Source organism: Mauremys reevesii, linkage group 6 (genome assembly GCF_016161935.1).
Source record: "Mauremys reevesii isolate NIE-2019 linkage group 6, ASM1616193v1, whole genome shotgun sequence".
Classification (NCBI taxonomy): domain Eukaryota; kingdom Metazoa; phylum Chordata; order Testudines; family Geoemydidae; genus Mauremys; species Mauremys reevesii.
Genome location: NC_052628.1, coordinates 19,409,169 through 19,424,859, shown reverse-complemented (window position 1 = coordinate 19,424,859; position 15,691 = coordinate 19,409,169). Strand labels below are relative to the sequence as shown.

General features: G+C 41.3%; 1 protein-coding gene and 1 long non-coding RNA gene across 6 annotated transcripts in view; one reads left to right on the top strand and one right to left on the bottom strand.

The window, feature by feature from the left end:
• The window catches only part of WDR7 (WD repeat domain 7), a 359,332-nt gene that overhangs the window by 288,158 nt on the left and 55,483 nt on the right, over positions 1-15,691 (bottom strand). For all 5 annotated transcript variants that reach the window (XR_005600425.1, XM_039544674.1, XM_039544673.1 and 2 more), the window contains 6 exons: positions 13,085-13,204; positions 12,364-12,509; positions 9,306-9,408; positions 6,261-6,402; positions 2,500-2,748; positions 375-595 (listed from right to left, as the gene is read on the bottom strand). Coding sequence is in view for 4 of the 5 variants with exons in the window: in XM_039544674.1 (XP_039400608.1) it covers positions 375-595; positions 2,500-2,748; positions 6,261-6,402; positions 9,306-9,408; positions 12,364-12,509; positions 13,085-13,204 (981 nt within the window). In the remaining variant the exon portion in view is untranslated. The remainder of the gene's footprint in view (positions 1-374; positions 596-2,499; positions 2,749-6,260; positions 6,403-9,305; positions 9,409-12,363; positions 12,510-13,084; positions 13,205-15,691) is intronic.
• On the top strand, positions 1,567-4,394 carry LOC120408108. Its single transcript, XR_005600426.1, has 2 exons — positions 1,567-1,713; positions 4,129-4,394. It is a non-coding gene; the product is annotated as an uncharacterized LOC120408108 (long non-coding RNA).

The following is a 15,691-nucleotide window of genomic DNA, read 5'->3' as shown; positions in this document are numbered from 1 at the left end:
TAGGTCACGAGCTTCCATGAATTTTTCTTTATTGCCCATAACCTGTTCCTGCTTTTTACTAAAAATATCCGTGACAAAATCTTAGCCTTAATTATGAGTATGGGAATGAACAAGAATAAAGCAGAACTGCTTAGCCAAGAACAGTGCCGAACTAAAGAAAGAGAAAGAACTTAGACAGCAAAAAGTTGGCAAGGTCATATGACTTCCTTCCAGTGGTACCCAACCTTTTCAGCCAAAAAGAAGTATTGCAAAATATCAAGGGATGCTACCAGGAAGGGAAAGGCTATTTAAAGCTGCCCTTCTTTTAACCCCCAATGTCGATTATAGACGAGTGGGGAATCCATGATACTAGTGTGCATTTAATATAAACTTACACTACAGTTTTCTGGTGGAACTAGAAGCTGTGTAATCTCTCCACCATGGACACAGAAGATGTGTTTCATTTCTCCAGAAAAGATGTCCCATATAATGACTGAGAAATCCACACCACCTGAGATCAAGTATCTTTGGTCATAACGAGATGAGACCTGATGAGGATACAGTAAACATGTAACTTTGTTCCGATGAGCCCGGAGATTTCTGTGAGGTGGCCAACCTGGGAAATAATTTTTAAAAAAAAGTTTAATAGGACAACAAAATAACTTTCAATATTCAACAATATTTTTAATTAAAAAACTGAGTAGAATTTTAGCAGGAGTAGTAAAAGAGGCAGGGAGAATTCTCAAATCTTCACCCTTCCTTCCTCACCCCTCGAGCAGATATACTAGTTATGACACTGGTAGACCAGGTACCAGCTCATGCCAAAGCCCCAGGCCAATTCACTTGTTTAGTAGTACAGATCAGAGTGATTGTTAAATCACTAAGAATGTTTAAACTTCATGAAAACTAATGGGATGTTATTTGCATTGTTTTCACTTATCTGTGTCCTGTTACAGGAGGGTTGGAACAGGGTGGGCCAGTGGACAATGGCCCTCCCACTTTTTACAAGCTGTAAGGATGAGTAACGGGGGGAAGGAGGCAGCAGGATCTTGTGGGGGAAAAGCCAGTGCGGGAGTGGGGCCGTGGGGGGAAGGGGCGATGCAAGGGTGTGGGGCCATGTTCAGGCACCGTTGGCCCCCCCACTGTTAGGAAGCTTCCCCCTCCTTGTCCTGTTATAATGTAGTAGCAAACATTTATATTGTGTGTACCCCTGTAACTAAATAACCCATCAAATGAGAAAGAAACCTTGTAGAATGCAAATGAAGAACTCTGACAGAAAAGAGCTAATTTCAAAGAAGTGGTCATTGTGTGATGATTAGAGGTCAAGGACTCAAAATGCATTCCTCATGCTCTACCATCAAAGAAAAAGCCCATGTGGGCAGTGACACTGTCAGCTTGTCTTCTGTGAGAAGAAGCTGTAAGTATGGATTCAACGAAATATCCTTCATCTCTGGACTGTTTGGACTCTTACAGGGAAGTGCACCAGATGCAAAGCAGAGATCCCCAGAGACAATCTGGGTACCCTGAAAGACTTTTGGGAAACTGGCAGTTTATTACATCACTGCCACCATTTGGAATTATAAACGGTGACTCACCTGTGCATATATTTCACCAGCTTTAGCCTCTCAGTAACTCATTTCCTTTTCTTAGCTAATAAACCTTTTATTTGTTTACTATAGAATTGGCTACCAGCATTGTCTTTGGTGTAAGATCTAGAGTACCAATTGATCTGAGGTAAGTGATTGGTCTCTTGGGACTTGGAACAACCTGATGTGGTATGATTTTTAGTTTGTGACCTTTTATCACAAAGTCCAGTTTGCCTGGGTGGCAAGATAGACTGGAGAGGCTAAGGGGACTGTCTGTGACTCCACAGTAAGATTGGTATAGTGATCCAGTTTACATTTGTTACTGGTTTGGTGAAATCTAATTATAGAACACGACACCACGTTGGGATGTCTACCCTGTTTTCTGAAGTAGGCATCAACAGTTGTGAGCCACTCGGGGCGGCTCTAGCTTCTTTGCCACCCCAAGCACGGCAGTCAGGCAGCCTTCGGCGGCTTGCCTGTGAGAGGTCCTCGGTCCCACGGATTCGGCAGCTTGCCTGCGGGAGGTCCGCCGGTCCTATGGCTTCGGCGTACTGCTGCCAAATTGCCGCCAAACCCGCGGGACCGGCGGACCTCCCACAGGCACTCCCACCAAAGGGCAGGGGCGCCCCCGTGGCTTGATGCCCAGGCGCACTCTTGGGCCTGGGGTGCCCTGGTGGTGCCACTGGAGCCACTCCAGACAGCATAACATGAGCTAGGAGCCAGTTTGTGTTTATTATTTAGATTTCTCCTGATATAAAAGAATTTAGTGATTATCACGGGTATTGTAAAAATAGTTCCCTTTTGATCTTCTATTCACTAAAGCACTAGATGCTGAAAAGTGACCTCCCACAATTCCTACTTATGTCAATGTTGTTTGCAGACGACCAGCACCTTTTGTAATTCCGCCATGCATGTCTAATTTTTGCTTACATACCTCTCCTGAGCATGTGCTCTCCTTGCAGAAGCTGAACTATTGCAGTTTGAGTTGCTGGCACAATAACAATGCTTCCATCTTCACGACCACAAACCAGGCGTCCATGTGCTGGGATATACACGCTGGCTGTAACTTTAAGTGGTTCATTACTGTTTGGTATTAAGCTTAATTGGTCTATAATTCCAGCAGGACAAGGAGTAAGTTTACAAAAAGTTTCTTGCAAAGAAGTTGAAGTTGTCATTTGCAGTCCTGTTAAAAAAAAAGTGATTAAAATAATGATAGCACCTGTATTGAGAAGATCTCAAAGCCATTTATCAATAACCTCTACCCCGATATAACACAGTTCTCAGGAGACAAAAAAATCTCATCGCGTTATAGGTGAGACCACGTTATATCAAACTTGCTTTGGCCCCCTCATTCCTTGTTCTCTAACTGCCCCCTCCAGAGACCCCCATCCCTAATCACCTTGTATGCGAACCCGCATTATGTTGGGTCACGTTGTATCGCGGTAGCAGTGTATTAGTAAATTTTACAAAGACCCTTATAAGTACGTACAAAACACATATTGGAGATTAATTCACCTACCACAACAATGCAGTCAGTCACTTTCAAACTTTAACACTCAACTCTACTAGCACACAGAAATACCAGACCAGAGTTTGAGAAAGGAATTGAAAAAGAATGTATCAAACTTAAACTGCACAAGGAACTTATTTAGACAGATGGCAATTACCAGCCATGGAAGTTAGTAAGAGACCCCAGTTAACTCCTTTAAGTCTTGTGAAAAGTACTATTGCATTTTTTCAATAACAAAACACAACTAAGACTTCAACTCTCAATCTCATCTGAAAGAGGATTGCTGTAGTAACACAGTGCAACACTGGTTTACTAACTGATCAGAAGAATCTACTGACTCACAGCCCATTTCTTTAACATCTAGTTGTTCTTTGAAGGTCTCTTGATTGTCTAGGTATACCGCAAGAAGGACAGGAGACTTGTTATGGGTTTTAATCAGGCTGCAACTTTATTATATAGATGTCTGTGACTACCCGGCAGATAAAGTGTACAGTGCAGGCAAATCCATGCTTATTCAAATCAATTCTCCAGGGCTTTCACCAGCCTCCCTTTATTTAATTCATGCTTATTCTGATCAATTCTCCGGGGCTTCCAGCAGCCCACCTTTGTTTCCATCCAGGTCCACCGGCCGACCCATGGCTTGGACCTTGCCATCCTCCAGCCTCGCAAGAGCCTTAAGGAGGCCTATGAGAATGGGGGGAGTTGGCTCCCTGCTGTACCGGTCAGGGGAGTCCCTGAACCCCATCCCCCGTTCTGTTTCTTTATCCAGTACCTCCTTTTCAGTCGTTTACCAGGCCATTTATCTGGTCACTGGCTGCCCTCCATATGGAGTACCTGCACTGAACATCCGCCCAATATTACACAATAAGTTGCAAAATATGGCCTACCACCTTTTCTATTCACCAGAAAAGGTCCATCCTCACACCCACTGTGAGGAAGGTGAAAAAACCACACTCCATCCAAGCCAATTCTGGTGGTCTTGATTTTAAATATACTTGTGCACATGCTTAATATTAGTCGTTTGAGTGAAATACATTATTTTTTGTATTGCAGTAGCACTTGGAGCCAGGACACCTTTGTGCTAGACACTGAAGGAATACAAAGGAAAAGTCCCTGTTCTGAAGAGCTTAAAATCTTAAAACAACAGACAGCAGACAGCTATGACAAATATATCAGGAAAATGGAAGCACAAGGGAACAGCAAGACAACTGAAATCAGTATGAAAGCAGTGTCATAGCACTCGTTTCACTACCACCAAAGTTTGTTGTTGTTGTTTTTTCCAGTCATCACAAAATAAAGAGAGATTTAAAGGAGGATAATGTAGCGAGTGACCTTGCAGATTTTTACAGGGAGTTTCTTCTCTGTATAAAGAGGTGACATGGAAGGTGCACAGCGGCATTTGTCTGAAACTCCGACAAATGGCCAACCCAGGGCAGCATCACTGACAGAGAGGAAGTGGGAGTCTACATCTCTATAGAACACTGAAATTATAGGCAAAGTTGAGGCAGCCATGAAGAGCCTAAAAAAAGGAAGACACGTGCTTTGTGCTTCATGCAGGGAAATGGGGAGGAGGCAGCGGAGGAACGCAAAAGGTGTATGAGCATAAGGGTGATACGATCCATGTAACAAGACAGGAAGATTATTTTTGAAGCAGCATTATGAATAGATTTAAGGGAGGCAAGATTGCATTTGTGAGCAACAGATGAGGAGGATGTTGCTGTAGTTAAGATGTGAAATAATGATGGCCTGGATGAGAATAGTAGTTATGTGAACAGTGAGGAAAGGCTGGGTTTTGGTGACGTTGTACAGGAACAAGAAGCAAAATTTATAAGTGGCTTGGATAGAGGGGATACAGAAAGAGCAGTGTCATGTTATAGGCCTGAAACTGGTGGTACATGTGTAAATATTTGAAGGATTGGGTCTTTGGTTTGAAAAGGTTAATATGGTCCAGAGCACAAGGTAGTATTTTGTTAAATACCAGTACTGTACAGATTAACAAAAACTGTATCTGTATTTTTCCTTAATTCCCTAGTTTATCAGAAGATAAGAGCATTTTAATGTACAAAACTAAAATTTAGGTGAAGAACATTTACGTACTGAAAATAAAAGTATTGGGTGCTGGTACGCAGGTGTTCCACTACGCGCACTAGCAATGATATGCAGGAGGCGGTTTGTGTGAGCCTCCAGATAACTGAGCCACCCTGTGGTCTCTGTGAACGAAAATCTCAGCTTTAAATTTAAAAGAAAATTGTAGCCATTCTTCTTCTGAATTACAGCCTTAAATACATAAAAACAGAAGTAAACCAGTTACTAGGGTCAAAAAGAACAAGCAGCTGGGTTTTACTTCTTGAGCAGAAGACTGGTAAAACCTAAATATTCCTTCCTTTCCCACTTCTTTTCCTCCTGCTCCCCCAACCCTCTGTCCACAAATTTTATGTAAAATTAGCCAGTTAAGTTTGAGGCATATGCCAAAGAACCATCTCTCTAACGTTTCCCAAATTCCACAGGCTGGTCTCTTACACAGTGGTGTGATAACTCATTTCTATACACTCTTGGGTTTGGATAAGGAGCACAGCAAGAAAAAAAACTCAGATATACCCAAAAATGCTGGGTCCAACTCTGTATGTTAAAATTGCCATCACATCCTAAGGCTGGGAGCGAACCAGCACTTACTCTCCTCGGGCAGGTTTCACACCATAAGTTTGCCTTGCTTTGCCACAGCAATAGCAGCTACTGCAAGGAGAATTCCAATTCTGCCACCCTCATGGAAGCTTCCAGTAGCATAGGGAGTCATACCACCTGGTCTTCCTGCAACCACCCATCTGCTTTAACAAGAGATAGTGGGAAATCCAGGCCAGAAAGGAGACTTCCCCTCCACCTCATTCCCATATCTGCCCCTCCTCACACTAACCAGAGAGATTTGTTCCCTCACCCAATCCACCACCTGAAGAAGCTTGCAGAAGAGCAGGAATGGAAAGAATGGTTCTAATCAGATTCTTACATCACATACCACTGAGGATGGTGTTATGTTAGAAGGCAGATAAGCATATGAAATTAATGGATTTAGAAGAGAAGAGGAAGCATGCTCACCCAGTGAATGTCACACACATAACCAAGTGAGCAAAAAAAGGGAGCGACTTGTTAAAAGTTTTGGCAGCAAGTCACTGTGTGTTAGTTAACACTACCTTCTGTGTTGTCTTGCAGTTCAAGTGTATCTGGCACACTCCAAATACACAGTCTCCCTGAAGAATCTCCCTGGATTAGAAGTTTATGGAAACACTCCCTGCGTCCATAGAAGAATCGAGTAACAGGGGGACAAATTAGCAGCTGTAAAATAAAGACATATTAGAACAATTTCAGATGCATATGGCAGTTATCTTGACAATAACTTCCCTCACATAACCTGCTCTATTCCTGCTATACCTTTTAAAGACAAACAAGAATGGGAAGACAAAGTAACACATAGCAAAACAAAACCACGACTAATTACAGAGCATATTATAAACATAAAATATATCAGGCAGAATTTTAAAATAGACCTTTTAATTGCAACAGAGGACTGAAAGGTGTGATTTGAAATGGTGAAAGTTAACAGCAATAAGATGTGAAACACAAACAGAATACAGAATGAATTAAATAGTGTCCAATAATAAAATAGTCAGGAAAGGTTTCAATCTCTTTTGTTGGGACAATATTATGGTTAAATTAAAAAAAATGTATTCCTAAAAACTATCTTGTGACCAAGTTATTCTTTTTAACTTATGCACATCTATGAATATGAATACTGTTTTAAGCATCTCAGTGTTTACAGTGTCAAAAAGGCCATCAATGTCAAGTTATACAACAGCGATACATTTTTGTCTAGTCTTCCAAAAGAACTCAACTCCCATTTCAGCACCTCACTTACAGTTGCCATGTACTGAGCACTTTTGAAACTCTATCCCTTTTGAAGTACAGTTGCCTGATGTTCAAAATCTACTGTAAGTTCCATTACAGAAAATGGAGATGGAAGAGACATTAGGTTATCTTGGTCCATATCTCTGCCAGTGCAGGATTGTTCCCAATAATATCCTCTCTAGCACTTTGCCTAGTATTATTTTAAATAAGAAAAGGCTTCTATTATTTCCCCGAGGAAACTATTCCAGAGTGTCTTATAAATATCACTCAATTAGTTTTACCCAATATTTACCCTAAGTTTACCTTTTCTTAATTTCAGTCCAATTGTTAGGTATCCCTTGAACCATACACATACCCCTCAAATATTTGTCAGCATGCCTCACTTTAGCAGTTGCTTAGCCAAGCTACAGAGTATATACTTCATACATCCAGTCTTTTCTTGGATTCTACATAAACCCCTTCAGTTCTTCAATCATTTTTGTTACTTTCTCTGCAGTCCCTTCAGTTTGTCTAGATTTTTCTGTTAATGATTCACCACCATTTGGCACAAAACCTCTGAGGTACAGAGCCCACAAATTGCACTGACTTTTTTCCATTTCATTGCATTACATTGCAGTTATACAGTAAAAACTGTGTTTTCCGGCACTTTATCAATCAGAAAACTCTAGAACCCAGCATTTCTGATATCCATTAAAAGTCCAGTTGACGCGGGGCCAACAGGCTCCCTACCTGGCTCCGCATGGCTCCCTGGAAGCGGTGACATGTCCCTGCTGCTCCTCGGCAGAGGAACAGTTATGGGGGCTCCATACATTGCCCCCACCTCGCCCTGCCTGAGTGCTGGCTCCGCAGCTCCCATTGGCCAGGAACCGCAGCCAATAGGAGCTGTGGGGGTGGCACCTGTGGGCAGAGGCAGCCTGCAGAGCCACCTGGCCGTGCCTATGCCTAAGAGCAGCAGAGACATGTCGCCGCTTCCAGGGAACCAAGGTGAGCGCCACCCAGATCCAGCATGCGAAACCCCTCCTGCGCCCCAGCCCCCTTCCCAGAATCCCCTCCCATACCCAAACTCCCTTCCTCCATTGGTCAGTATAACTCTTAGTTAACAAGAATTTTTGACTAACCAGCACCCCTCTCCCCCATCTTCCCACCATGCCAGATAACAAAAGCTTTTACTTTACTTAGGTTTCAGTATTCAAAAGGCAACATTTTCCAGAAGACTGTTTTATTTAACTTGTACAGAACTAAGCTCTTCAGCCTAATATGACAGTAGCATAAAAGGGACAAAAACAACCCAAAAATAAAAACAACCAAAACAATACATACAAAGGGAAATTGGTTATACACTGCAGTAACATAAGTGTAGAGTAATCCGAGATAGTTTAGACATCTTACTATGTGCGTATTTATTTATATATTTAAAAAACACCATTATCATCATTAAAAATTTGTATTATCGGTGTCTCCTTCTCTGCTGCTTCCTCTACGGAACAAGGGTCTGAGGAAACAAGGGAGAGGGAGGGACAAATCCCAAAATGGTGAGGAGAGAACACAGGAGAGGGTGGACCCACAAGTTGTGTGTATGTGGGGAGGGAGAATGGTACAAAAGACCCTCCAAAAGGTGTGACGGGGATGAGGGAAAGGAAAGTGTCCAAAGTGGAGCAGGGGATGGAGAAAAGGGAGGGAAAAAATTCAAAAAAAGGGTTGGTGAGGATGGTCAAAGAGGGGAATAAATGGCAACCCAAGTTAATGGACAGAGGCAAGGAGGCTCATAAATGAATTTAAATTTAAAAAAAAAAAAAAACTTAGATTTGTGTAAATCTAATACTGAGCACTCCCTTACATATTGAGACTCATTTTCCAGTAGCAATTGGGCAAGACTGTGAAACTTGCCTCCTTGCTAGTTAGCTTTTTCCCACCTCACACCCCATGCACTCTAACCAAATCGGTAATTCAGGCTCAGAATAAGTCTGACATGCCTGACCTAGAAGATTATTATTGGAGGATACCATCCAACAATACTCACTGAAAAGAAAGGAAAAATGATATCTAAATTGGTGCTCTGGTGTGAGGATGCCTGCAGAACTGAAAACAAACTGATCTTACCTGTGCAGTGCTAATTATGACATTCATCTTAAAAAAAACACACACACGCTCATGAAATACTAAAGGAGTAGGAAATTAAGCCAAATGAATTACACTTTAAAAAATCAGTTATTCTCTGAAAATGTTGACTTTGTCTATTTCTTCTCCTTAGTTAATTTGTAATATTTGTGAGCAAGTTTTATATATAAAAAACCACGCACAGCATAATCCACAAGACAAGGAATGTGTTTTACCTGTTTATCTGCTCGATCCAATACACTGAACAGCAAAGGAGGAATTAAATTTTCAACAGCTTTTCCCACATCACTGCGAAACGTATCACTAGCTGGTAGGCAACTGAGTTTAACACAGAACAGCAAAAGACACCAATTTAGAACCCTGACATTATTAAGAATCTATTACTGTATCACTGTTTAAATGCAGAATTTACTAAAAAAAAAAAACTTTAAAAAAAAAATCAGTATTTCCACTACATTATATTTATTCATTTTGTCAATTTTTCAATATATAACTATACAGATGCCCATTCAGTCATGTAGGTTTATTTCACTAAAACTAAACATCACAATATAAACAGAGGGCTACTCATAAATGTATCCAGCTCAGTCTACTTCCACCTCAATGGCCTTAGAAAAGAAAGAAGATGAGTGGACCTGGGAGGTTCAATCTGGCCTCTGGTGGACCAAGGAGGGGGAGGAGCAAGTGCCAAAACCAAGGATTCCTCACCAAGTGCCCTGCCAGCAGCTCTCTCCCATTTATATTGAGGGTGCTCTAGCTCAAACCCTTCTGCTGATCTCTTCTGTGGCAGTATATGACGTGGAGAGAGATGCTCTCTCATATCCCAAGCCAATTAGGGCTTTACAGGTTTAAACTAACACTCTGAACTCCACAACAGAATTCTACTGATCCCTATTAGATTCTGCATACGAAACCTAAGAGTTTATACATTATGAAGAGATATGCTCCCCAGACAAATACAGTTGTTCAGTCAGAAGACTGTATATAATTGAGAACAATTAAAAAATTAAAATTGCAAGTGGCTACATATACTATATTTAAAGACAATCAATCATTTTCTAGCTCAGATTGAGAGGACTGTTTAATTTTCCTGTTATATGTAGAGGCGAGTCTCATCTTACGCTGGGGTTACATTCCGCTGTCAGCGCGTAAAGCGAAAATCGTGTATAGTCAAAATTACATTGAGTGGAATGGCAGGCGGAATCGCCCTCGCTACAGGTACAGTATTTAAATTGTTATTTTTTTCTTTTTTTTTTGTTTTTGCCGACCGCACAAAGCTGAATTCGCACATGTTAAATGCGCATAAGGTGAGACTCGCCTGTACTGAATTATGATCCAAATCATGTGCAACTAAAATGTATTTACCACAGCATGTCATTACAAAAACAAAGCATCTTGAATAGGAGTCTGTCATGACAATAACTAAAAAGAAAAGTGATAAAACTGCTTTCTAAAAACATCAGATAACTGATTCCGGGGCTGGAGACACTCTCTTGTATACTGTACAAATTAGCAGGCCCACAGACCGGCAACATGTTACCAAGAAATATTAGCTTGACCTGGGATACTGTTAGTAGGCTTATACAGAACTGGTTCCAAAACTCGTCCAGATAATGTTCAAGACATGCGGTACAGAAATTAGATCAAACAGTGGCTTAGGAAAGGTTAAACAGGATCTCACCACATAATCACAGAAGCATAAAACAATTTTGCACTGGCTACAAACTCAGCAAGAATCACAGCATATTTCATGCAAATGGAGTTGAGAAAGACTGTAGCCTATACAGATGATGTTTGTTTATACCAATGTGCTGAAATGTAAGGAGAGAATACATTTTTGGGCCTAAGAAGATATGAAGATAATAAGGCCTAATAAAATCTGAGTGAAGTAGACAATTCAGGGTCAAGTTAGAGGTAAGGCAGGCCAAGTCATGCAGCAAACATGTTTTGGTTTTAACAAATGCTCTAGACAAAATGTGAATGTTTTGGAAGAATGTTACCTGTACTAATAGTTACTGGAACAATATTTACATAGATGTTAATTAAGATGACATTTCATGTGAAATAGTCTATGATAAAGTAGAAAATATTTAATCATGGTGGTGGAAATATAGATATGGTAAAAGGTGGGCCTAATTAATTAAGGGGTATTATAACTGATTATAAAAATGGTAGCACGTTAATTTTAGGTTAGCACACTCATTGGCCATCAAGGTACCATTAAAGAAAAGATTACATGCCCGTTCTTCTCAACCAGGGACTGATTACCCCTGGATACACCGTTTCATCTTGGAATATGGTATAAATGCAGTGTATCGTTATACTGCAATACCTGTTTACTTGAGCTGATTATTTTATTTTAAATAAAGTCTTTAATGCTATCACTAGTTGTGTCATTCACAATCCTCCACTAAACTAAACTAAACTATCTGTAGCGCCCCGAAGGCTCCAACTTTAAAGAGTTCAGTTTAGTTCTATTCCTTATCTTTAAACCATTAGTTGGGAACACACACCAATCAAGTTAATCAGCAGCATACAATTTAGACATTCCCAGTTGAGGTGGTTCTGATAATGATTTCAGCAGAATCCAGTCACAAGCAGGAAGTAAAGACAAGGGTCTGATTAACATTAAATGAAATATCTTTGGTGGAAACATACTTTTAAAACCCACCAAGTCTGATCTTTTACCTTTTGTGTGTACAAGAACAAGTAATGCTCTGTAAGTCCACTTTTTAAAGGTTGCAAAGAATCCTGTGGCACCTTATAGACTAACAGACGTTTTGCAGCATGAGCTTTTTAAAGGTTGAAATACTACACTTAACTTACTGTAACAACATCCTGTTGATCCTAATTAACATAGCACAAATAATATTTCTTCCCTCGATGTGTCCCTGATTCAGCAAAACATTTAAAATACATGCTTGAACTTGTTCATGGCACACCTTCAAGGGAAAAGCAAACCCAGGAACACCACATATTCTCCAATGTCAGCAATAACAAAACACAAAGGAGCATAGTAATGATGGAAAATACGTGTCTGAAGCTTTGACTTTATTATTACCTAGTATTGTTTGGTATGTACCACAACATTAAGGTACAACATTTTGGGGATACACACATTTTAAGGTATGTTAGTGGCATTTTAGTTTCTACAACATTAGTCTGATTTAGGGATCAAACAAACCAATCAGATTTAACATTTTATTTTTATTCCAAATCTCTGAGTTTTACCTGCTACCGCATATGTGCTCCATTATTTAAAATTCTGAGTACCTGGCTGGTAGTTTGTAAATAAAACTTTGTCCATCTTCTGTCCATATGATCACTTTATCAGCTGATACAAAGTCACCGCCAGTCCAAGTTTGTCCATTTTCACTGGGAACTGAACATAACAAGGAATAATCTCCAGCATCAAAAACCTAGACGTAAGCAAAATTAAACAACAAAAAAAGTCTATTTGTTTATCATTACATGGTCATATTTTAAATGTTTGGATAGCTGATAATTTAATACCTCCACATATTTAGTTTTAAGGAACATTCAATTCTATTACCTATGGCAGCATTTACTTAAGAAGATATTTTATGGAATTGAGTATGTATTAAGTAACCAAGAAAATATATTTGTTGCAGAAATTACAATGTCTGTCATATTTGCAATCCTTTGATACACATTACAAATATGGTACGGCATATCATGCTTTCTATTTATTTAGATTTTGCAGATTTTTGTCTGCATAAAACAAAACCATATCAACTATTTAGCCTTCAAAAAGGGGTTTTCATCTATTTTTTAAATAATGTCTAAAACATGAAAGCAACATACTCCCAACCCTGTGAGACAATATACTTGAAATAGACTAAATACTCAATGAACTAATTGATTTATAAACACTTTCCCAAGCTTCTTTTCCTATGTCTCACTAACAGTTTTATTAAATCAGCCTCCATTGCGAAGAAAAAGCCAGTTTTTTTACTTAACTGGTTATCCTTACCCTCCAGTATTTGGAGCACACTACCAAAAGTGAGCGTTGGGTAAATGCACAGAAAGAAATGCTTTGGCAGTTCTGACAATAAATTGGTTTAGACTCCTCCTCAAATACTGGTTCCGTATCCTAAAAGAGAAAGAAAAAAAAAGTTACCTTTATTCAACCTTATGATACCTAAAATTGTTCTGCTTTGTGCCACGATTCTCAAATTATGCTCTCTGGACCTCTGAGCAGGTCTAAGGAGCATTTCAGGTGGTCCCACAGAACTTCTTCTGTCACAATAGCAAAACATTTATCAAGCTTCAAGCAAGGACATTTCCTGTGATGTAGCCCAACATGTTTTATTCTGTCAGATATTTCTTTGGTGAAAATTCAACCAGGATCAAATTTGCAGACTGCCAAAACTAAAGGGGTAGGAAGCATACAGAAGAGCAGACCAAAAACTATGAAAAGGCATGTGTCGTCAGATGATCAGCTGCGTCTGTGTTCCCTCCATGTGCTGTCCCAGCACTGTGCAGATAGCTGGCACAGCAGCCCTCAAGCGAACTGCCCAATAAGACCACAAGCCTTGGTTTAGTAGCGAAGGGGCCTGGCCAGGTTTATTGTCGACGAAGCACGGTAATAGTATACTTGTAGAGTCTACCGGGTGCTAAGATGTGTATGCCCATGACAATGGATGCAGCTCAGTCACTGGCAGGACTTTCCACGGCTCCCTAGGCTGGCAAAGACACTCCCTCTGAGATACATCTTTATACACCAATACAAACAAATTACATACTACCCCGACGTATCTAAGTGCCACCTTCTGACATATTTGGGTGCCACCCATTACCTCGTGCATGTTGGTTTGATCAAAACATTTCTATCCATCATGCTGTCATCCTGACCTTATCTTTAGGATGGGTCAGTGTGTTTCTGTTATCTTTGGGGAGTGTGCTGGTATCGAGGTGTTCTGGTACCAGCTGGTATTGAGGTGTTCTGGTACCACCTTTCTGGAATGATTTCCGTATATATTTTTATGCTTAGCACTACTAAGGAATGTGTGTTTCTGCAATATCAGCCTTGTTCTTGCCAGATACTCTGAGCAGGACCTGCCTCTTGCTCACAACTTAACTTTGGTTTATATTAGCAAGTTTTGACCATTACTTTAGCCCAGGCCTCAGGGCTCACACCAGGCCACTAATACAAGGCCTTATGTTTCAGGCCCTCTCCTTACTACAGCACGTAGAAATTAGAGACGTGAGGGCTGCAGGCAACAAGTGGAGACTCAGCTATAGTAAACGGAAAGTCCTATGTCAGGGAAAAGCGGGGAAAAAACACAATGTGGAGACAAAATGGATGAGATATAATCAAGCAGCCACACTCCTTATGTCAGATGAGTTTATTTTATATTTGACCCCTTTCACGTTAACGAATATTAGAGCTACAAGAGGAAAAGGGTGCACTCAGGATTGGGAGAAGTGTTCATAAGAGGATCTCATCATAAATGATCCACATGATAAAGTTTGAGAACCACTGTTTAGTCAGTTACCAAGAAAATCTAGGTAAAATGTTCAAGAGTGCCTATATTACTTAAGAGCCTACACCCAGGGGCGGCTCTAGGCACCAGCAAAACAAGCTGGTGCCTAGGGCGGCAAAATCTAGGGGGCGTCCCCTGCCGCTGGGGGGGGCGGCAGGCTGGGCCGGCGGACCTGCCGCAGTCATGCCTGCGGGAGGTCCACCGGAGCCCCGGGAGGACTGGACCTGCCGCAGGCATGACTGCGGAGGGGGCGCTCGTCCCGCGGCTCGGCTGGACCTCCCGCAGGCATGACTGCGGCAGCTCAAGCGGAGCCGCCGGACCCGCGAACTGTCCGCAGCCGCGGGAGGTCCAGCCGAGCCACGCGGGACCAGCGGTCCCTCTGCAGTCATGCCCGCGGGAGGTCCGCTGCTCCCGCGGCTCCGGGGCGCCTCCCGCGCATGACTGCTTGGGGCGGCCAAAAACGTAGAGCCGCCCCTGCCTACACCCTAGGTAGGCACTCTTGAACATTTTACCCTCTATTAATAATAAAAACCTATGACTGGAAAGAGAAGCAAGAAAGGGGGGAGGAAGAAGAAAGGGGAGAAGCAAGACAGCTAGTAGACAGCTACCTCATTTCCTAGCATTTGTGTTTTTGTGCACCTAAGAACACCAAAGCAGTTTGGTGATCTCCTCCTCCCGTTGTTCCAATCATAAAATCTAGTATATTTTGTTATGACTGGCAGTGTGCTTAGAAAAAACCCTGAACTGAAACAGTAGGAGGGATGCATGGGGAGCATTGTTGGGGTGAAGAATAAGAAGCTTATACAGTGACTTGTCTGTGAAATTCCCTGGCTCTAGCCAATGACATCAGCCTCCTCACTTTCACAAAAACTGGATCTAATTTAAGGAACAAAAGAGGAAGGATTGTTCAGTGGTTAGGGCTCTACTGTGGAACTCAAAGGACCTCAGTTCCTGTGAGCCCATAAGCTACTCACAATCTCTCTGTGGTCCTGGTCCCCCATCTTTAAAATGATAATGTTTCGCTGCCTACAGAGGTGTTGTATAAAACACAACGAATATCATGAAGTGCTCAGATAATGTGGGGGTCTTAAGTA